The 22,402-nt window shown below is 43.2% G+C and overlaps 5 protein-coding genes across 6 annotated transcripts; 1 reads left to right on the top strand and 4 right to left on the bottom strand.

Annotated features, from left to right (window-relative positions):
• Positions 1 to 465: 465 nt before the first annotated feature.
• Positions 466 to 5,398, bottom strand: LOC130948629 (uncharacterized). 2 transcript variants are annotated; one of them, XM_057877428.1, is made up of 4 exons: positions 3,841 to 5,398; positions 3,355 to 3,719; positions 2,791 to 3,252; positions 466 to 2,462 (listed from the first exon to the last, which is right to left on the bottom strand). In XM_057877428.1, exons 2-4 carry the CDS (start codon positions 3,424 to 3,426, stop codon positions 2,211 to 2,213), a joined length of 786 nt encoding a protein of 261 aa, XP_057733411.1. In that variant the 5' UTR covers positions 3,427 to 3,719; positions 3,841 to 5,398; the 3' UTR covers positions 466 to 2,210. The 2 variants fall into 2 exon arrangements, with proteins under 2 accessions (XP_057733411.1, XP_057733410.1); XM_057877427.1 differs by having other exon boundaries at positions 3,355 to 5,398.
• A 1,883-nt stretch (positions 5,399 to 7,281) lies between these two features.
• LOC130948958 (uncharacterized) lies at positions 7,282 to 8,058 on the top strand. Its single transcript, XM_057877808.1, has one exon. The coding sequence runs from the start codon at positions 7,282 to 7,284 to the stop codon at positions 8,056 to 8,058; it is 777 nt and encodes a 258-aa protein (XP_057733791.1).
• A 4,683-nt stretch (positions 8,059 to 12,741) lies between these two features.
• LOC130948959 (uncharacterized) lies at positions 12,742 to 13,533 on the bottom strand. The gene has a single exon (XM_057877809.1). The coding sequence runs from the start codon at positions 13,531 to 13,533 to the stop codon at positions 12,742 to 12,744; it is 792 nt and encodes a 263-aa protein (XP_057733792.1).
• Positions 13,534 to 14,060: 527 nt separating this feature from the next.
• Positions 14,061 to 14,939, bottom strand: LOC130948960 (uncharacterized). The gene has a single exon (XM_057877810.1). The coding sequence runs from the start codon at positions 14,937 to 14,939 to the stop codon at positions 14,061 to 14,063; it is 879 nt and encodes a 292-aa protein (XP_057733793.1).
• A 363-nt stretch (positions 14,940 to 15,302) lies between these two features.
• On the bottom strand, positions 15,303 to 18,832 carry LOC130948628 (uncharacterized). Its single transcript, XM_057877426.1, has 12 exons — positions 17,783 to 18,832; positions 17,608 to 17,674; positions 17,362 to 17,523; positions 16,939 to 17,271; positions 16,779 to 16,867; positions 16,616 to 16,700; positions 16,417 to 16,503; positions 16,255 to 16,341; positions 16,027 to 16,164; positions 15,799 to 15,917; positions 15,620 to 15,692; positions 15,303 to 15,536 (listed from the first exon to the last, which is right to left on the bottom strand). The coding sequence occupies exons 1-12, from the start codon at positions 17,824 to 17,826 to the stop codon at positions 15,411 to 15,413; spliced, it is 1,410 nt and encodes a 469-aa protein (XP_057733409.1). The 5' UTR covers positions 17,827 to 18,832; the 3' UTR covers positions 15,303 to 15,410.
• Positions 18,833 to 22,402: the final 3,570 nt, after the last annotated feature.

A 22,402-nucleotide genomic window follows, 5' to 3' on the forward strand; every position in this document is an offset into this window, starting at 1 on the left:
TTGGTGTTTTGTAACCATCAATAGTATTTTTAATAGTGTGAAATTACATCTTTATTTTGATGATTAAGTGCTGGCCAAAAAATACAAAAGTTGCTGGCCCCTAGACTTTTCCAAATTTTAATTTAGAGAGCAAATACAGTTTTCTTTCTTTGAGTTGCACACAAAATTTACAGTAATATTAGCAAACTTGCAAACAAGCATACAACTTGATAAAAATGGAGCAATAATAATCATTAAACAACTAACAACAAAAAACTCAAAAAAGAAGTGCAACTTGTATTAATATGTGCAAGAAAAATAATACACGTAACTCTGAAGCAGCTAAAATATAAATAACAAGAATAATAATATTAGAGAGACAATATCCTAAAATGTATTTATTTAATTTAATATTTATAATTTTATATATATAATATTTATATTTGTATGGTTATTATATTAAAAATTACTTATTTATTTCAGCAATAACTAATGAGTATAAAATAAAGAAAAGTAAAGTGCAGAAATGATTAAACTTGAACCCCAAGTATATATTCACTTGCAGCACTAGGAATTCATCCTTCCGTTTTTCATCAATGTAGAATATATATACATACGTTTTTGTGACACAATAGATATTCTTTCATGGGGACGGATTCGGTGTGCCAAGATTCTTTGGCACACCAGTGCACATGATGTTTATGTTTGGTTGATCGGTGCGCCATTTGAGGGTGGCCGTCGGATCTCTCTGTTTTTTCAATCCAATGGTAGAGATTACTCTTTCTCTCTCCTCTTATGATTGGTTAGTGGTGTAGGTGTGTCAGAGGGGTTAGTGTGCAAATTTCACTTTGTAGCTGGTTATTTTTGTTACAATTAAAAATTAGTTGGGTTTATGTGGAATTATTTTATCATGTTTTAAGAGCTAAATTAATGACTGTTAGTGATTCTGTTTAACGCCAAATCGGACATGATAGAGGAGGGCTGAGAGGGAAGGAAAAGCGCCGTGGACGTCGTTTGACGCATACAAGATAAGCTGCGCTGGATACGTATCCGTCACTGACCCATCAATGGAGTAACGGAGTTGCAGGAAGCTTTCTCCCGCGGAGTCACACTGCAAAGCTGCCTGCTTTCCGAAATGCCGCCTCTGTCGCCACTCGTTGATTCGGAGGATGAAGATCTGCATAGCGTCCTTGCCGGAGCTGGATACGGTGTCCGTCCGATAACAAGGAGTGATGTTTCGGCTAGATGCATGGCTTTGCCGGAGACGCCCAACAAGGAACGATCGAAGCGGCGCGGGGATGGTGGGCGACAGGATGACGAAGGAGAAACCCATCGTGTTACGGGTCGGGCGGGCTAGGTTAGAACACAGTTGGTTGAACTTGGGTCAGTCGTGATGGGCCTATGGATTTTTTTTCCCTGAGATGCACCTTTTTTCTGAAACCAATGCTGGGCTGAAGTGTTGGGCTAAGAGGGTGCATCATACTTTAGTGGTGAGGGCGTCGGTGAAACTTGCAGAAGGGAGGACTCATCTGCGGAGGATGAGGTAAGACTTTGCCAACAAATTTGTTTAGTCGTCTTTTTCAATTTATGTATTGCTGTTCATCGATTCCGAGTTAATGGCTAACTGAAAGTATCGTCGTAGCTGGCATGGGACGATGCATCGGACGTTGCCTTGGACGATGGTTATGATTCACAGGGCACAATTTGGTAACCATTCATTATTTTTAGTGCGCTCACAGCTTAATCCAGTGGGAACGTGGGTCTTCAAATTAGGCAAAGGTTTGGTGATGCAGCAGGTGTTTTAGCTTCTTAGAAGATCATGCGTGATGTTCTATGTTTGGACAAAGAATAGGTAGCTATAGTAAACTGTTTTGGAGTGTTATACTTCCAATTTGACCATATCCAGGCCGCTATATGACTTTATTTTGTAACGCCCTATATTTAAACATGGAAATTATTTTAGAGCATCCATAGTGCTGTATGGATTGAAATTGCAAATTAGTGTAGAGAGCATCCATGCTGCTGTGTGAATTGGAATTGTAAAGTAATTTAAGGAACACTGATATTTTGAAAAGTTCTTAGTTACACCGGTCATAAGATTATATCATGTACAAAAAGAGTGAAGTCTAGCAGTTGCAACACATCGACAATCAGAACACAAATAGTTGTTGCCAAATCAGAAAAGGCAATCCAAAATAACATGGTCAGCTAGGTCATCAACCCAGTTGGATTCATTCAAAATCAAGAAATTTGACCAACAGCTCCACTTTTGGGTGGGTACTGGAGATCTCAAAGACGGCCAGCTTGGGGACACTTATGTTACACTTGCGCAAGAAACCCACCCACCCTTTGCTAATGGCCCCACAATTGCGCCTTCTCTTGCCCCCGTATTTGTTGTAGACGGCCCGGACGGAGATCTCCCCCGATCTGAGAGTCACCATGACACAATCGTTGACGTTGTCTCCAAAGTGCGGCACATTTGGCTGGGCAAACCAAAATGGAGCAAGGAGATGTAGTTAATGAGATGCGTAACATGAATGCAATGTGCATGCAGTCAAACAGAATGAAACGACAACTACTGACGATGGCATCATGAATAATTAGCATGCAGAGGAACAACACTTTATGTAGAAGGGCACACATGCCTACAAAGTAAGGACCATCGAAAGATCAACACTTTATGTAGACCAGGTATTGGCCGCCACATGACTTTTAATAGAGGGCACAGCAGGGGAACAAAACAGATAATGCGGTTCCCCAAAGTTAAACAACGTAACACGTGTATATACAGTGGAGAGGGAAAGCCATTACCAGGAAGTGGGTGCCCAAGAGCCTTTTCGTGATGTGCATGATGAAGAAGGGGTGCTCGGACCGAAATGTCTGCTCCACCTCAGCTGCAGCTGCGGTCCTGGGGACATTGATGCACCCCGTTCGACGCCGGGGCGCTTCAGTATCGTGTGTACGGATCCGTCGAACCTTCCGGGGTGTGACGTCGACGACTTCATCACCGGACGTAGCATACGTCCTCTCGAAACCAGGTGACTGAAAGATGCGAACGCTGAAGTCGTCTCTGCCCTTGTGCTTGAAGAGCAGAATGTTAGATGGTTGGAGCTTGTATTCACGATAGAACCTTTGCCATCCCGTGCCGAGAGCGATCTCTTTCCACCCGTTGGGTCTGCATTCAATCTTGTAGGTATGGTTTGACCCATCGGCGACCGTGACGTAGAGATGGTTGCTACCTTTCGGCAGGAGCCGATTCGGAAACGGTAGACGCTGCATATAAGGGCACATGAGGATCGGCGTCAGAGATAGAACACAATGCGGATAGGAGAGTCAGAAATAATGGAAAGAACAGAAGAGCAAGCTTTAACCTACCATCGGTCGCGACGGATCTCCTGCCGCTTTGATAACCCTAAGGACGTCACCTTTCGCGTGTTCTCGTACCATTTTCTCGTTCAGGCACGAACAGAGAAGAAGGGGATATTCTTAGTTAGGAGAACACCAAGAGAGTGGACAGCGTGTGAATCGAGCGGATATGAAGGCTGAATCCTATCTAATTAAATAATTTAGTCAGAGTTCCACCCCCTTAGCACTGTGCGCCATCACCCTTCCATGAAGTCTTCCTCTAGAAGCCAAAAAGTTTCGTACCTGAAGAGGATAGGAGCTTCGAGTGGGGTCGGTTATTAGGGGTTGGGTTTCTGGCGAGTTCGGGTTTTCGTTTTTGGGTCGACTCTATTTCTCTGGCCCAAATACCAGATAAAAAAAATGTTATTTTTCAGGATGACCAAAGACGAAACCCACAAAAAAAAATTTAAAAACCGTAAATATACAAAATAATAAGTGTAATTATGAACAACTTACCTGCTTCCAAGGACTACATCAATCCGTGCATCCATCAACGGGCAAAGGCTGACAACACGAACGGATTTTTCGCTGACTCACTGAAGTGGAATGATTGATAAGATTTGGTTAAGGCTATAATTTAAATTTTGAATACATTCGGTGGTGATAGCTTTTGTTAGAAATCCGTTTATTGCCCTTGGTAATTGCACCCACATTAATTTCCAATTAATGACCAGTCTAATCAGGTTTAAGGGTTATTTATTAAAAAGATAAAAAAATTTTAAAAGGCGGGAGGTGTTTCGCCAGATTAACGCGCGTACGTTTACGTTTTTCACAACCCCCAAAAAAAAAGCGCGTACTTTTCAAAGAAGGGAATCACACTGAGGTACGTACTTGTATAAACCAGTCCCTTCGTAATCTTTGTTGATCCAAGCATCTTAGTTGGAATCATGAGTTGTAAATAGTTGCCGAAATGTTCTGGAATCATGCGTGGTAAACGTTAAATGATAACGGCTCGAGACAATTCCGTAATTTTGTCTAAATCGCTCAAACGACTTGTTTCACTTGGGTGAATTACAGGCATAGGGGCTGAGTTATTGGTAACAACAAACAATTCACGATAAGCAGAGAACGAACCGATGAAAGTAGATATAATAATCGCTACAAAGGTTTAATTAGCTTTTCATAAGATCAAAAGGACGACGAAACAAACAAACCAGATAGATCATTCAAGGCTTTGGTCAACGACAAAAAACGAAAACAACATAAAGATGTCACCCATGTGAACTAGTTGAAATACCTCCGTCACTGTCTTCACCCTGCTCCGGTGGAACGCCTTCCTGGCGGGACAAAGATTTCTCTTTGGCTGTCAAAACATCCACGACACTGTTTGCCAGGAGTCGCCAATTTGAGCTTTCCGCCATCATTTCGGTTGCTTTGTCATACAGTCGTTGACCGGCCACGTCATAGTGTCGCAAGGTCCTGCGAAGCAACTTTTCATCCCGTCGCCGTGCCTTCTTCTCTTCCTCCAGTTGATCCTCCATTTGCTTCAATTTGACCATTAAGTCAACGTTCTTGGCATGGAGCTGGAAGAGTTCCTCTGCCGCCTTTTCACTCCTAGCCTCCCATAACCCCTCCCTCCTGAGAAGTTCGGCCTCTAGGAGGTCAAAATCCGCAGACTGTTCATTTGTACGGAAGATGTTGATCAGATTAGACATCGGTTCTTCCGAGAGGTCGACGGGACTAAGTGTGGGGTCGGTGACGGTCTCCTTCGACATTTTCTCAGAAGTACACAGTGGAGAGAGCAGTGGACGGTGGCAGAAATAAGGAAGAGGATAAGGATAGACACAGAGGTGATAGAAGGAGTTACGGCAGAGAAGAACTGGGAAAGAAGCATTGGGAGGTAGGGTTTGTCGTTAAGGGGCACGTATACATATACCGTGTAAATTGGGAAGCTTCGTCGAATAAAGAAGTAATTGATGTACTTGGTTTATTTTTGGGAAAATAAACGATTTATATTTACTTAAAATCGTAATTTACGATGTCTAATAACCTTTTTTAATTTTTCTGACTTACTTAAAAATCGTTATTCAGGATTTTTTCAATTTTTTTTTAATATTGTATTATTAGAGGTGAAATCCTTTATCCTGTGTGTTAAACACAACTATGGCCATTTACAAAACGTCAGTGACGTTTTGTGTTTCTTCGATTAAGATAATATATTTTTTACAAAACGTCAGTGACGTTTTGTGTATTAATAATTAAAATAATATTTTTTATTATAAAACGTCAAGAACGTTTCGTTTTTTTATAATTAAAAAATTATTGTCGTTTTGTGCTACCACTACAACTATGTAAAACACTAAAATAATAAAATATTTTTGTATTTCACATTAAAATTATTCATATATAAATTTTTTAGCCCGATTTCTTCTTATCCCATGACACAGTATTACAGCAAAATGTTATAATATTAATGAAAAACACCAGTAAGCAGTAACAATCGAATATAAAAAAAGTTTGCCCTTTTTTTGGATATTGGAAAAAAAAGTTGGTGTAATCCTTGAATCGATACAGAACAGCCCAAAAATCGTTAACTCAATGGCGATTCGCCGAAGGGCGTGTTTTGCGTATTTATGGGAAATTATTTCAATTTAAATATACTCAAATTATTACTAACAATACAGGAGATGAGAAGATGTTGATAGTTAACCGCATCTTGATTAAACGGAATTATAATGACTACAAGCACAGAATATTAATCTACCGAAAACAAGGGCGACCTAAGAAACAAACTAAATAGAAAGTTCAGGGCTTCAGGGTTCGACAGAAACCAACACAACATAGATATGTCACACATGTACACCAAGTCAAATTCCTCCGTCCCTGTGTTCACTCTGCTCCGGTTGAACGCGTAATGGAGGGGACAAAGATTTGTCCTCGACCTCCAAAACATCGATGACCCTTTGTGCCAGGTCACGCCACTTTGAGCTTTCGGCCATCATTTCGTTTGCTCTGTCATACATTCGGCGAACGGTCGCATCACACTGTCTCTGCTCCATGCGCAGAAACTTTTCCTCAAGACGCCTTGCCTTCTCGTCTTGAGCCAGTTGATCCTCCATGTTGTTCAACTTGACCATTAACTTCAAGTTCTCGGACCTGACACGGAAGAGTTGCTGTGATATTGTCTCGACGCTAGCCTCCCAAATTTCCTCCCTCCTGAGAAGTTCGGCTTGAACGAAGTCACATACGATGGACTTTTCATCTGTACGGACGACGTCGATCATTCTGGACATGGGCCGTTCCTTGAGTTTGACGAGACTGGCGCCGTTGTCGTTGACGGTCCCCTTCGACATTCTCTCGGTAGTGCACAACGGAGAGAGCAGTGGAGGGTCGCAGAATTAAGGATGTGGAGAAGGATAGACGGAGAGGTGAGAGAAGGAGAAACGGCAGAGAAGAACTGGGAAAGAAGCACTGAGAGGGATAGGGTTTGTCATTAAGGTGCACGTATACCTATATAGCGTAGGCCTTATAGTGTATACTGAGAAGCTGCTTCGAATACTTTTTTTTTAATTAGAAAATGTGTTATTAATTGATGTAAGTCGTTTGTTTTTTGAAAAAATAAGATATTTATATTTAACGAAAATCAAGGGATAACAAATTTAATGTAGTTTTAAATTTAAATTTAAAGTTATTTTTCAGCGTTCAGGTTCTAAACCGACGTTTAAGATGTCTTCGATTCCCGTGCCAACCCTAAAAACGAAGCATCGGTTACAGACTTACAGCTGGCGTAAATGAAGGCGTGCGTGGCACGGTTCCTGACTTATCTGGTGAGCCGTTTTGCAGTTTATAAGTTCAGTACCCAGTTTTCCTTCCCCTCATCTTGTGATCCATACTAACGACGGTCCTCCTGTAAACTTCCCCTTCCACCACCTATTCATTAAATTTAGGTCAAACAGGATGAGATCTAGTGCAACCACCGAGAAAGGCAGAATAAGAGAGAAGGCCGGATATGGGAGAAGGAAAGGGAAAGGGAAAGGGAAAGGGAAAGGGAAAGGGGTCCCACCGCGCGTCTGTCCGCAGACCCTTCTCCCTCGCGAGATATGGGAGAGAATTGCATTAAGGGTTGCGTCGTCGTCCATCCAGGATCTGTTTAACATGCAGGCGACCTGCAAGGTATTTCTGGACATCTGCCGCTCATCTGCGGTGTTCAAGGTGGCCTCCATGGCGGAGATACCCGTCGTGTTCGGTTTCGACTTGGAGGACCGTCCTGAGGATGGGTTCCTTAGTGTCAGCGCGCGCGCAGGAAATCCGGGCGCTATATTCCGTATAGGGATGAGAGAATTCTGCTGGATGGGCCGACTTGTTGGTGGGGTCGACACTCTGCTTGAGGCCGCCGATGCGGGTGATGTCCCAGCCCGCTACATTTGTGCGATGCTGCTGCTGACGCCAGGTGTTGGGGACGCGACGGACGCTGGTAGGGGGGTTGAAATGTTTGAGAACGTGCTGGCTGCTGGAAAAATCGAAATGTGCAGAGAAATCTTCGGGCAGTTGTTCGCAAATCCGCTGTTTGGGGTGCACCCGTCGGATCCAGGGAAGCCCGTCGTCTGTCGGTCAACCGTCTGCCCGACCCGAGGAACCATGGGTGCCACCAACGATTCCTCTACTGTGTCCTGCGTCCACTGCCTTGCCGAGTTGGAGGTGTTGCATTTCTTTAGTCTATTTACTTTCAGATGAAGTTTCGCTGTAACCGAAGCTGAACGTATTTCATTGTTAATGAGTCGGGTGTTTAGGGTTGGGTGGCCTTGTAAATCCCCGCTGTCGTGGACCGTATAAGTGACATATTCGAACCGATGCATATCACAGTTTTCAAACATTTAAAGGGTCACACGCATAACCTACGATAGAAGCACTATTTCATTACTTCATTCGCTAATAGGGCAAGCCGAATAAATTAAAAAAGAAAAATTAAAAAAAAAAACGGGCCATCAAAATTTCAATATTAGCGTTGCGACTAAACAGTGCAATAGTAATCCTAAACATACATTGCCGGGGAGGGGAGGCGTCGGTCTATGGTGTCTCCATCCCGTTGTTGCACTGACCCGTAAGACCTTGGACTAAAACGTCGGGCATCTGCCGTATGATTTAATTACGATAAATGCTTCTATAATCAATATAATTATTATAATATATGAATGCATCGGTAAACGAAAACATCCAGGAAAACGTATGCGGTACTGAACCACGGGCAACCCCCCTCCCCGTACCCCCCGAACGGCAGTATATTATATTAAAAGCAAAATGCCACAAGGGCATCTACAAATTCGTCCATCCTCCTTTTGTAATCTCCAATAATCCGTCCTCGAAGTCCCTCCAAATGGCCGGAAGTTCCCAAGAGGACAAAACGAAACTGGAGGCATCCATTCAGCACGAGCGTCTGCCGAATTTTCTTCCTGTCGAATTATGGTCGAGTATTGCCAGGATGGTTGCATCGAATTCGATTGAGGATCTGTTCAACATGCAGGCGAGTTGCAGGTTATTTGCATCTGCATGCAATTCCGACGCCGTGTACAGGCACGCGTTGGTGTCGGTGTTGCCTATCGCTTGCTTCCTCGAATACTCCGGTACGCCTGCAATGACATTTCTGCGTCGATGCGCCATAGCGCGGAATCCGACCGCTATGCTCCGCGTTGGGATGTCTCATTTATTCTGGTGTGGCCACCGCAGAGGTGGTATGCGGACCCTGACCGAGGCAGCAGAGCTGGGCGATGTGGAGGCCTGCTACATCGCTGCGATGCTGCTTCTGTCGCTCGGCGACAAAATAGATGATGAGGTCAGCCGTGGATTCGAAATTTTTTCCGTCGTTCGTGACTCCGGCGAAGTCGACAGGTGCAGGGAGGTCTTCACGCAGGTGTTCGCCGGTCCGTGGTCCGATATACCCCCGGCGACCCCAGAAGATTCCGTGTCATGCCGTTCCGGTAGTTGCCGTACTCGTGGGACCATTGGTGACGACAGCGATCTGTCCACTGTGGCGTGTGTGCAATGCCTGGCCGAATACGAGGTGCGGAAGTTCTTGGGACTTATTGCGTTTAAGTAGTTTTGTAAACCCCAGCGATGGATATGCCGATCATGCTAATTGCTATGCGTGCTGATGGTGTATTTTACCTTATTCTTGTAATCGCATAATATAACAGGGCTAGTAAATGTATACAACAATGATTAATCTTGATTAATAGTCGAATATAATGATTAATCTTTATCTGATATCTCTTCACTCGTTACTTCGGGTTGGGGACAATGTTAGTGTAAAGTTCTAAAATTTATAGACTTAATAACTATAGTATTGTTTAACTTCGATTGTTTTAAATAACATATATTTTATTAATTATGTAAATACACTAAATTGTTGTTTAGGGTTTTTAAAAGACGTATTTCGTATGATTTAAAAAAAGGACACAGAGAAAAGTATGCATAATTGTGTTATCCGTGTTTAAGTTCCATTGCAGAATATCGAAAGGGCGACAGAACAAACATAGGAAATAATGGGATCACACTGGCCTCGGCGGAAAACTTGACATCCAGACATGTTGCATGTGCAACCCATCAATTACCTCCGGCGCCGTCTTCATTCTGCCCGGCCGGAGGATGACTAGGACGACGACGGAGCAAGAACCTTTGCCTTTCCTCCACAACGTCCAGCTGGCGTTCCAGCTCAGACCACGGAAGAGACTCAACCTGTTGTCGTTCATGGCGCTGGGCAATTTCAGCTTGTAATTCCTTCTCAGTGAGAACCAACTGTTGAAGGAGCGCGTCATTTTTTCGCTTCTCTGTGCTCAATTCTTTTTCAAGCCGTCGCTTTTCCTGCACCTCTTTCTCCAGTTCATCCTTCCTTGCCTCGAAGACGAACTTGGAGGCCATCAGCTCGACCTTTGCCTGCCTCAGTTCTGCGTTGGTGGTTACAAGTGTCGCCTTTAAGTTCTCCTCCCTCCTAACCAGTGCCGCCGCAACGAGATCACAATCTGCGGACCTATCATCTACGCGGATGATGTCGATAAGTGCGTCGATGGAGAGTTCCACGAGGTCCTCTGGACTAATGGCGTGTTCTGTGATTGATTGCTCCGACATTTTATCGGGATAAGACGACGACGACATTGTGGCAGTTATGGAGAAGGGTAGACTGAGAGTTGAGAGAAGGAGTTCCAGCAAAGAAGACGTGAATAAGGGTTAGTCGTTACTAGGGTTTGGGGTTGTGAATAACGGGCACGTATACACATATATAGTATAAAGTTGCTTGGATGGGTTTTTAACGCAAATAACATGTCAGTAGTGGGGTTTATTCACGAAAATAGGAGATTAATTTAAGCTATTTCGGTTGAAAAAAAAAAGTTAAAGATAACATTAAACATTTCTTCAATTAGCAATTAAGGAACGCAATTAAGCTTGTCATGAATATAACACAAGAATCGAATAGTCAACATTTAATTTGTGCCTCGATAAAACCCTATCAGTTGAATTGGAAAGCACATTAGTATTTCGTTCGTCCCATATTAATTAATTACCTTATCCTTTCCAGAACCATCCGTAGAGAATTGGAAAGCACATTAGTATTTCTGTCGCGCGGACCCCACGCTCAGGAGTTAACGTGTACTTCAAGCCGAATGAGGTTCATAAGCAGGTGTGCAGGGATGCCAGGGTCAGGTGTAGGGGTGTGGTGTACAGAGATATGAAGAAAAGAGCTTTCTTTTGTCAATCAACCATAGAAAAATTATTATTGCAATTTACCGAAAAAAAAATGACCATATTATTCGATAACTTAATCAGATGTGATCACTGACGATTTTTATTCGGTTTAATATTCCATAATGTACAGCATACGACATGTATTTAATATGGGTGTAATTACCTAAATTAATTGTACTAAATATCCGGTATTAACCATAATTTTGTGCAACGAAACGAGTTACGCGCTAAGCGGTAAAAATTAACTAATGTCGGTGTATATTCTACTGTTGGGCAACGAAACGATTTACGTGTTATACCCTTATTGTCCTTTTTATTTTTCTTTGACCGGCCGGATAGTATCGGTCGCCGTGTTGAAGCAGGCATTAAAGATCCTATGCTCCGACAGGGGTTGACGGAGTGTTTCCGGTTTGCCCGCCTGTGTAGATGGCTTCATCCGATGATTGAAAGAAAGAAAGAAAAATAACTCAAACGATGCGGAATTTATATATTATATATAATTAAGAAAACCCAGTTTTACTCGGGGGTTACAGAACATGCGAAGAACAGCTAACGAAATAAAGACTCGGACGGTAGATGCCGTGGTTCATATAGCCCCGACATCGTCTCCATTCTGGCCGGTGGGATCCTGATAGTCAGAGCCGTCTGCCGTTGCCGCAGGATGACCATACAGTTGGCGGGCCAATAAACCTACCTTGATCTCCACAACCTCAAGCCTGCCTTCCATTTCACGCCACGGTGCCATCTGTTGCTGTTCCCGTCGACGAAGATCGGCAATTTCCGCCTTCAAAGCGTTTGCTTTGTCTTCGAGTTCGCGAACGGTGGTTTGGTGGTGTTCCAACTCCGTCCGCAACTTCTTCTCCAACCGGCGGCCTTGTTCCAGTTGATGCTTCCTGATACTAGCCCTGACTTTGGCGGTGATTGCCTCGATCCTGGCCGTCCTTGCTTCGTCCTGTGTCCTACGAAGACTATCACTCAGAAACCTCATCCTCTGTTGGAGGGTGTTGATTAGGTCTGCGGTCGGTTGTTCCTGGAGGTCGCCCGGACTAATGGCGTGGTCGTCGAGGGATTCGTGCGACATTTTGCGGGATGAAGATCGGGAGGTTTGGTAGACGATAACGGCCCTTGAAGCTATGACTTTTCTCCCGGATGTGGTTATGGATAAATATAAGGAATGGTTATGAATTGTGACGGACGTGTGGATTGATATACATTAATGAAAAACAAAATTGATGTTAACAATAGATAAATTAATACATTTTGTTGTGGTTAATTAATGTGCGTATGGTATTCCATGAGAAAACGAAGATATTAATGCACCTGGTGGTTTTATCGATAAACGAAGAAAAAGCCTGTCACAACTTCTGCTGCATCGATAACGCGCAATCCGATATCATTGCAAATCTTTGCAATGTGACGTTAGAGTAGACATGAAGGGCTGAAGGTCTATGGACTGCTATGAATAACGTCGCAGGCAGGAGTTGCGTTGATCTCGAAAAAAATAACTTCGTTACTTGGCTATGCAACCAAGTGTAACCGAATGAGAGGTCAGTGAGTGGAAACAATTGTATTTTCAATAACTTAACTTTTTAATACTACGCAGAAAACACAAAAAAAAAATGGCAAAACGAGGCAAACAGTACGAAAACGGCAAAACAAGTCAAATAGTTGGAAAAATTATTACATAATAGTGATAATAGATATATTACATTGGATGACCAAAAAAAATATTGAGAACCCATTCCTATCCAATAAATCAAAGAGGTGGGCAAACAGGATCAATTCATAATCAGCCCTACAATGCACGCACGGAATATGAGCAGCACCTCCGTCACCGTCGTTTACGTCCCAGCCTCTTCCATAGCGTTGATGGCGGTAAATGGCACCCATGTTCCCACGGCTTGGACATGCATGCGAAGAACAGAGTTGATTCTCTTCGTATAGCATCGGCACGCGACGAAGGTGTCTCCACGTCCCCTGTACAACGCCGCGGAACACCAATTTGCAGTTTGTCAGGGCACCGGCCGCCTCAAGCCCACGAAATGTTTGTAAGCCGTTGTTCTTAGAATCGGTGTCGTCGCGTAGCATCAGCATCATCGCCACTACGTACTGGGCTGCGGCATGGCCATGGGCTGCGACAACGTGCATGGTTTCCATCCCCGCAAAAGGACACCCGCCTAGGAAAAGGTCAGACACCGCAGACCGAAACAGAACTTCCACGTGGCCACTCTGCCTGCATCGCGCTAAGAAGTTTCTTCCCGGATGGTGGATGGGACTCACACTCCACCATCGCTGGTCCCAAATTGGAATGTTGGCGCATCTGTAAACGGAATCCTCATCCCCTGCATTACGTGCAGCGGTGCACGACATCCTGAGACTGCACAAGTCCCTGACGGACTGTGCTGCGGTCCTTCCAGCAATTAAGGTCCATACATCGTGGGGAAGGTTGGCCGGGCCTGTCGGACGATACATCTCCTCCCCTTGTGTTGAGTGCCCTCACACGATAGATAACTGGTCGTTTATGTGTAAATAGTGGATAACTGAAAGGCTCCAATCAGGTATCACAATGGCTGTTGTTTACGGTGTATATATAGTCACCCGGTGCCGTTTGCGATGGTATCCCATCGGTTGTGTACCGTACCTCTACACCTAATCAGCTACAATCACGTCGTTTCGGGAGCATGCCGATTGAGTTTCCCGTCGGCTCACAAAGGGGTTCCTTAGCCAACACGTTCCTTAATTTTCTCTTATTGTTTTCTTATATCAGAATTTAATATTATTATTTAAGTCTAATATTTTAATAATATTAAATAACATTATTCAGATATTGTTCCAAATTCATGTTGTTTAATTTTAATTATAGTATATTTATATGTAATAAGTATCCGTTTACCTAAATAACATTTACATGATAATAAAGAAGATAACCGTTAATATTATACGTCCACACTAAGCCGAAACATAAAATGTCAATAATAAACCTAATCTGCATAACAATCCTAAACCCTAGCTATGTCAACAAACCGTTCCACCTCGTAGTCGGCGCGACAACGAATGCACCCAATATGGTTGGCGCCTCCGACACCGTGGATGGAGCCCCGCTCTGCAGCCCTTCGGCGGTACTCATAGAGAAGACCCATGTGGCCTCGGGTCATGCATCTGCTCGAGTAACATACTGTATGTTCCTCTCCCTTATCCGGCATTTGGACTTCATCTGGCCAAGAAATTGTGAGGACTGCGAAGCAACTCGAGTAACATGCCGGGAGTAAGTTACATGCTTCGAGCGTACGAAATAGTTCCAGACCTTCTTTTTGTGCGTCTATGTCGTCCCTTCGGAGGAGCAACTCCATTGAAAGTGCGTACTTGACTGCGTCCAGCCCATCTCTTGCAGCCTTTTGCAGCATTTCCCATCCTACAGGGTGGTTACGTCTTATGTAGAGCTCCCGCAGCGCCTCCCGAAACAGAAGTTCCGGGTGACCAACCTCAATGCACCTCTCGAAAAAACTTCGCCCAATAGGGTCCCGTATCCACACCCAATTCAGTTCATGCGGAGGTGGTATGGCAACCATCCTGAGGACGTTATCGTCGTGGCCTACATCGCGCGCAACGCAACACGTCATACGGAACCTGCACAGGTCCTCAATCGATGTCATCGCCACTTTAATGGCTATGGCTACCCAAACGTCGCGGGGCAGTTCAGAGGCGTTACAGTACCGCTCCATTGACACTCTCCTTGGACTGGGGCCTACTAGTGTATATACTTCACAGGATGTAATCCACTGACCAGTGGTTTTGGCAGCAGGAATGGTAGTATATTTATGGATAAGGGTCGCCCTTTGGAATCCGATTCGCTCGGACAGTGGACTTAACCGACGCATCATTTCGTTGGCGAAAATCCACATAAGTTTTCGAAAAAAATAAGAAGGAAAATGGATTCTACGAACTTGCATTGTAAATAGAAATAACATTGTTAATTGATGGCATTAATTGGATTCCTCTTTACGCGCTCGTGCGTATTTAGTAGCCGGCTAGGAGCGTTAAAATTAAAACTAAGTAAAATATACGCTAACTAATCATCATCGCATTCATATGTATACATATAATTAAAGAAAATCATTCCTTGAAGTTGCAATAGGTGTTCATGCACGACAGACGAAACATGAAACGAACGGCCGTAAACACAAAAGTTCTTAATTTGCGACTAACATAACCTTGAATCGCCACACCTGGTCGCAGCGTTCCCTAATACAAGACTAAAGAAGAAGGCAACGTAATACTACCTCTACCATGGGGGCATAAGCGTCACAACTGGTTGATCCATGTAGACAATGCAGTACCAGCCGGTACACTTAACTGCTCTTCTTTGTTTTCATCCTCCATAACTCTGCCTTGCCCAATACACGGTCCCGGAGTTTGTTGAATGGTGTGCTGGTCAGGTTCACCGCAGTTGTTGCCCTGATCTCGTTCTCTCGTAACTGCAAAATGGTTACCGATTGGTTTTATTGTGATCCTATAATTTAATATCCATAAGCAGCCATTTTTATTTGAGCGTACTTACAATCCCGTCCATGATCGGGTTGAATTTGTCCCCCATGTTGTGCCACCCTATGACCCATATCCCTGAGTTCATGCTGAATGTTGATCCGACGAATAGGCAGTAACCGTCAGTACGTATTATCGAAAACATGTGAAAATCATCACTGTGATACATGAATGTTTTATTGGCTGTTAACCTACCTCTGCCCACAATTAGGTATCCCTATGGGGCTCCTTATCGGGAAATCTCCGAAGTTGCTTGGTATGGGCATAAATTGCTTCTCGTAAACAGCTTGTGTCACGTTGTACAACACCCTTGCCTGCACGGACCGCGGAATATAAATGAGAAGGCTTTTATGCACGCCGTGTTGCATGCTATGCCAGTATGGCAAATTAAAAGTAAATACTACAATCAAAGTTGTAGTTAACCGTTTTCCGAATCCGGTCTTCCCGGTGAGGCGTCTCGAACTGGTTCGGCGATGAATCTAGGTTGTAAATTGCCTTGTCTTTCAGAGACACGAGCATCAAAAACCAGTGGCCCAACGCGTCCTGCATGGGGACATAAATCTGCACAGGATAAACACGTATAGTTAATTCACTGAAGAGACTTGTTCCTGGTTTAGTTTACGATGAACCAAAATTTGTCCTTTAACAGACAAGTTCAAGGAATCTGGATGGCCGCATCCAGATCTCCATGTAACGGTTGAGCATCAATTCTGTCGTCTCCCCGTGCAATATATCATCCTGCACAGACAACGCTGGCGAGTTAAATAAGTTATGTGCTATACGTGTACGAACGCCAGATCAGGACAAACTTACCGAGACAGACGGTGGTAAGCACCAGTACGCGGGCGACGTGTCAAGTATCTCAGCACCGGTCATAGTCATGGCAACCAGATGGATGATCTGGCAACGAAGAATAGCCAAAGATATAAAATAAACAAAAAACCCCGACGATTTCTCGCAACACCATATATGTGTTTTTCCTACTCAAAACAAGCATAAACAGGTGCCATACCTTATCATCAACGTCATTTCCCGGTAGTAAGCTGTGTAAATCAACCCTGTCCGCGGTCTTGACTCCAATACGGACAAGTTCCTCGCTATAGTCAGAGGAAAGTGTTAACGATTTAACATAACCGCGATAAGCACGTTTAAAGGTAACATAACTCGAGTTTTACCATGGATCAAGGTTCCCGTCGAAGACGTACGAGAATAAGGCCGACTGTCGGTTGTTAAAGTCCATTGCAGGTGTGATCTTGAACCTCGTCTACGACACATGTTTGTCAAACGTCAGTAGGTTAGCGCAGATTTCGATAAACAAACTTACCGATTAGTTACCTTCTTGCTCGTTGAATGGCCAGACTTTTCCCTGCTGGAACCAGATCGCATAGAACTGTCATTTCCATCACCGGAACGTCGCCGTTTGGCGTTCCTTGTTGCCGATGGTGGTGTGCGAAACAGCTTTCTCATGATGCTGTTCGTTCCTGAAAGGGGTGGAGTATTGTTTTCAGGCGGATCTGGGACAGTAGGCGTTCCACTAGGGATGCCAGATGCAACCTTCATAGACTGCGGGGTTGACTGTTCATCCGTCTCCCCGTCGGAATCCAACAACACGATGGTTTTCTCGGAGATTGCCGCAGCTGCGTTGTCGGTCTCCTTCTCGAGATCCCTCTGTCGGAGAATAACCAAAACCGGTTTAGTATCAGGGACATCTACATGACACGTTACATACATGGGCTATGAGTGAAACCTAACCAGAACCTTTTCCACGAAGCCCCTCATCAAGTCTTTGACGATGAGACCGATCTTCGGAAACGACCACTCATCTTCCGACTGGATCTGGTTACCTTTGACCGCATTAACATCATCCGGCTGGGGAGCCTCGGCTAGGTTTTCCAAGTCAGCTTTGGGTCCACCGGGGACCTACGGATAAAAAAAAAATAAAACAATATCAAATCAGTTATCTGTTTAAAGAATGTGTGAAGTACACCTGATCAGAAGATTTACCTCAGACGCTTGCCGGGGCTGCGACTGCTCAAGTGTATCTGCGTTGTGGACCTCGTCGCATACGTCCCTGCATGTACTCCGTACGTGGCTGTTAATGCGAATATTCGTCTACCATGCATATGCAACGTCGTGCTTTTTGTTCTATTCTAAAAGTCATAAATGAAACATGTCTAACCTGCTGTGTGTGTCACCGTCGGAGCGTGCTTCACCGTCGCCCATTGTGTTTGTTTTTTTGGTATTTTTTTTTCGGGGTTTCGAATATTGATCGTTTAGCACGGTACGTGGGTTTATTTTAAATGCGAAGGAACTTGCAAATGCCTACGGCTTTATCCTCCGTTTACGGAATGAGATGCGCCTATGTTAACGGTACTCGGGTGTTGTGGATGGAGTCACGGCTATCTGTTGTAATAGTCAAACTCGCGACAAATCTTTCACTCCAATGGTACGTTGTTATTTGGGCTCGTTTTATGGTGTGTTCCGTATCCAAAAGTGAAAGTTCTGAGTGACACTATACTATAAAACTTCCTTATGCAATCACTCATGCTGTGACCTCTGCGGTCAAATCAATCCAAAACTATCGACTTGCCTCCAATCAGGCGCTAAGTCACACCATGCCTTCCCCACCCCCCTCGCCATCATTATTTTAATTCACTATTTCGTAGAGGCATGGGACTGCGCGCTGTATAAGCGATGGGCGTAATGCTGAATTTCCTACAAAAGTAAACCGTCAAAAGGCATTCGTTGGGAGATGGGACAAAGCCAAAATGGCTAATACATTCGCTTCCTTCCGGTTCCCTTCCCAGCGATCGTATTAACCTTTTGTCCAAAGTTGTACCATTGTTGTTTAAAGCATAAATATCTACATAAAGCGTATTGTCCCATACCCCGGATTGACATATACACCTGCTCCTCTGCAGCTACCCATGCTCTAGGTCAGCGCGTCATAAAAAGTTTCGCCTCGGGGGCATCACGACGAAATGAGTGGCGGAGGTTGCTTTCCACTATCGTGCGCGGATTAGTTGCATCTAGTTCTCTCCCGGTTATGACCACCATTGCCAACCAATCTGGTTACGTTTTTTTTTATGCATGATGCACAGGGTTTACGTTTAGGTGGACTTTCCAGCGAAGTCTTGGAAAAACGACCGTTGGATAAAATTTCAGATTGAAGATTTGATGAATACGTGTCGTTTTTAGTAGACCAAAAAATTAAAGTAGGTGTAACAAAAACCCCAAAACACTAAACCCTAAACCCATAAACCCTAAACCCTAAACCCTAAACCCTAAACCCTAAACACCAAACCTAAAGCCATAAACCCTAAACCCTAAACCCTAAACCCTAAACCCTAAATTCATTAACCCTAAACCCCAAACCCAAAACCTAAAGCCATAAACCTTAAACCCTAAACCCTAAACCCTAAACCCTAAACCCTAAACCCTAATCCCCAAACCCTGGACCATAAACCATAAACCGTAAACCCTAAACCATAAACAATAAACCCTAAACCCTAAACCCTAAACCCTAAACCATAAACCCTAAACCCTGATCCCTGCACCATGCACCTTAAACCCTAAACCCTAAACCATAAACCGTAAACCCTAAACCATAAAACCTAAACCCTCAACCATAAACCATAAATCCTAAACCCTGAACCCTGAACCCCAAACCCTAATACCCAAACCCTAAACCATAAACCCTAAACCATAAACCATAAACCATAAACCCTAAACCCTAAACCCTAAACCCTACACCCTAATCCCCAAACCCTAAACCATAAACCATAAACCCTAAACCCTAAACCATAAACCATAAACACTAAACCCTAAACTCGAAACCCTAAACCCTAAACCCTAAACCCTAAACCCTAAACCCCAAACCTAAACACTAAACCCTCACTACTAAACCCTAATCCATAAACACTAAACCCATAAACCCTAAACCCTAAACCCTAAACCCTAAACCCTAAACCCATTACCATAAACCATGAACCCTAAACCCTAAACCCTAAACCCTAAACCCTAAACCCATTAACCCTAAACCCCAAACCTAAACACTACACCCTCAATAATAAACACTAAACCCTAAACCCTAAACCCATTAACCCTAAACCCTAAACCCTAAACCCTAAACCCTAAACCCATAAACCCTAAACCATAAACCCTAAACCATAAACCCTAAACCCTAAACCCAAAACCATAAACCCTAAACACTAAACCATAAACCATGAACCCTAAACCCTAAACCCTAAACCCATTAACCCTAAACCCCAAACCTAAACACTACACCCTCAATACTAAACCCTAAACCCTAAAACCTAAACCCATTAACCCTAAACCCCAAACCTAAACACTACACCCTCAATACTAAACCCTAAACCCTAAACCCTAAACCCATAAACCCTAAACCCTAAACCCTAAACCATAAACACTAAACCATAAACCATTAACCCTAAACCCTAAACCATAAACCCTAACCCAACTAAACTCTAAACCGTAAACCCTAAACCATAAACCCTAAAACCTAAACAATACACCGTAAACCCTAAACCCTCAATACTAAACCCTAATCCATAAATCCTAAACCCCATAACCTAAACCCTCAGCCCTGAACCCTGAACCCTAAACCCTGATCCATGCACCATGCACCTTAAACCCTAAATCCTGAACCATAAACCATAAACCATAAACACTAAAACCTAAACCCTCAACCATGAACCATAAATCCTAAACCCTGAATCCTGAACCCTAAACCCTAATCCCCAAACCCTAAACCCTAAACCCATTAACCCTAAACCCTAAACCCTAAACCCTAAACCCTAAACCCATAAACCATAAACCCTAAACCCTAAACCATAAACCCTAAACCCTAAACCCAAAACCATAAACCCTAAACACTAAACCATAAACCATGAACCCTAAACCCTAAACCCTAAACCCTAAACCCATTAACCCTAAACCCCAAACCTAAACACTACACCCTCAATACTAAACCCTAAACCCTAAAACCTAAACCCATTAACCCTAAACCCCAAACCTAAACACTACACCCTAAATACTAAACCCTAAACCCTAAACCCTAAACCCATAAACCCTAAACCCTAAACCCTAAACCATAAACACTAAACCATAAACCATGAACCCTAAACCCTAAACCATAAACCCTAACCCAACTAAACTCTAAACCGTAAACCCTAAACCATAAATCCTAAAACCTAAACAATACACCGTAAACCCTAAACCCTCAATACTAAACCCTAATCCATAAATCCTAAACCCCATAACCTAAACCCTCAGCCCTGAACCCTGAACCCTAAACCCTGATCCCTGCACCATGCACCTTAAACCCTAAATCCTGAACCATAAACCATAAACCATAAACACTAAAACCTAAACCCTCAACCATGAACCATAAATCCTAAACCCTGAATCCTGAACCCTAAACCCTAATCTCCAAACCCTAAACCCTAAACCCTAAACAATAAACCATATACCCGAAACCCTAAACCCTAAACCCTAAACCATAAACCATAAACCCTGAACCCTAAACCCTAATCCCCAAACCCTACACCCTGAACCATAAACCCTAAACCATAAACCATAAACCCTAAACCCTAAACCCTAAACCCCAAACCCCAAACCTAAACACTAAACCCTCAATCCTAAACCCTAAACCATAAACCCTAACCAATAAACCATAAACCCTGAACCCTAAATACTAAACCCTAATCCATAAATCCTAAACCCGTAACACTAAACCCTCAGCCCTGAACCCTGAACCCTAAACCCTGAACCCTGCACTATGCACCCTAAACCCTAAAACCTAAACCCTCAACCATAAACCATAAATCCTATATTGGCTTAATAACTTGATACACTATCTGTATTGAATGACATATTAAAACGACATGTAATAATAACAATAGTAAATGTTGATGATGTAAGCAAGAACAAATAATAAACATAAAATTAGTTAAATTATCAATTATTTAGATTTGTTAATTAAAGACAGTAAATTTAAACTGAAAAAATTTTAAAAAAATATATTTAATGAGAAGACCTTATTCCTGTATTAAATTTGTAAATTATATATAAATATGCTTGTTATATATAAATTTAAGTTTGTCGTTATTGTCAAATTATTATTTAGAGTCAATATTTCTTTAAAAAATAAATTAAGATAAATACAATACAAACATAATCTAATCCAAAACTAGAACCGCTTCTAATGTTCATTAACAAGCCCACGTTTCTGAAATAATAACTCACACATTAGACTTTAATTACATACTTTAATTACACCCTCCTAATCTTTGCATTAAAAGCTGCAAGAAGTGTCGCTTCGATTGAAGACATGGAACTATAACAACAAAACCAACAAAATTCCTGCACGTGTAGAAAAAATTGATGTTCTTCACCGTAGCATTGCCCTGTCTTCACTATTTCGTTCATTGGATAAGCCTTTTACAGTATCCACATCATACAGCCCCAGCCATCAAATCCCAAATCATCCTCTTATAATCCATCAAACCAAGGTGACCCAAAGGAGCGACAGTAATGGGATAACACAGTCTGTAGGACGACGAAGAGCAAACATATGGTTGACAGTCGGCCATCATCTGGAGCCGGTGCGGGAACCTTGTTGGAATCGGGCGGATCACTGCTATAGAGCTGGTTCGGGCCGGTCCGCTGACCCTTAACCGGGGACAAAAAATTTAAAAAAGCTTTCGTCGGTATTGTGGCAACACTCTTCCGTTTCGTCTTCTTTGAATTAAGAATAAATCGAATTTATTGTCGCCTA

This window comes from Arachis stenosperma, chromosome 9, assembly GCF_014773155.1.
Source record: "Arachis stenosperma cultivar V10309 chromosome 9, arast.V10309.gnm1.PFL2, whole genome shotgun sequence".
Classification (NCBI taxonomy): Eukaryota; Viridiplantae; Streptophyta; class Magnoliopsida; order Fabales; family Fabaceae; genus Arachis; species Arachis stenosperma.

What these genes read in the sequence shown, in the direction of transcription:
- LOC130948629 (XM_057877428.1), bottom strand. Translation starts at nt 3,426, where the DNA reads ATGGTACGAGAACACGCGAAAGGTGACGTCCTTAGGGTTATCAAAGCG. An exon ending in GAGATCCGTCGCGACCGATG is followed by an intron (nt 3,253 to 3,354) that starts GTAGGTTAAAGC and finishes CCTTATATGCAG; the next exon opens with CGTCTACCGTTTCCGAATCG. An exon ending in TCTTGGGCACCCACTTCCTG is followed by an intron (nt 2,463 to 2,790) that starts GTAATGGCTTTC and finishes TGGTTTGCCCAG; the next exon opens with CCAAATGTGCCGCACTTTGG.
- LOC130948960 (XM_057877810.1), bottom strand. Translation starts at nt 14,939, where the DNA reads ATGCGTCGGTTAAGTCCACTGTCCGAGCGAATCGGATTCCAAAGGGCG.
- LOC130948628 (XM_057877426.1), bottom strand. Translation starts at nt 17,826, where the DNA reads ATGGGCGACGGTGAAGCACGCTCCGACGGTGACACACACAGCAG. An exon ending in GACGGTGACACACACAGCAG is followed by an intron (nt 17,675 to 17,782) that starts GTTAGACATGTT and finishes GAGTACATGCAG; the next exon opens with GGACGTATGCGACGAGGTCC. An exon ending in AAGACCGGATTCGGAAAACG is followed by an intron (nt 15,918 to 16,026) that starts GTTAACTACAAC and finishes CGGTCCGTGCAG; the next exon opens with GCAAGGGTGTTGTACAACGT.
- LOC130948958 (XM_057877808.1), top strand. Translation starts at nt 7,282, where the DNA reads ATGAGATCTAGTGCAACCACCGAGAAAGGCAGAATAAGAGAGAAGGCC.
- LOC130948959 (XM_057877809.1), bottom strand. Translation starts at nt 13,533, where the DNA reads ATGTATCGTCCGACAGGCCCGGCCAACCTTCCCCACGATGTATGGACC.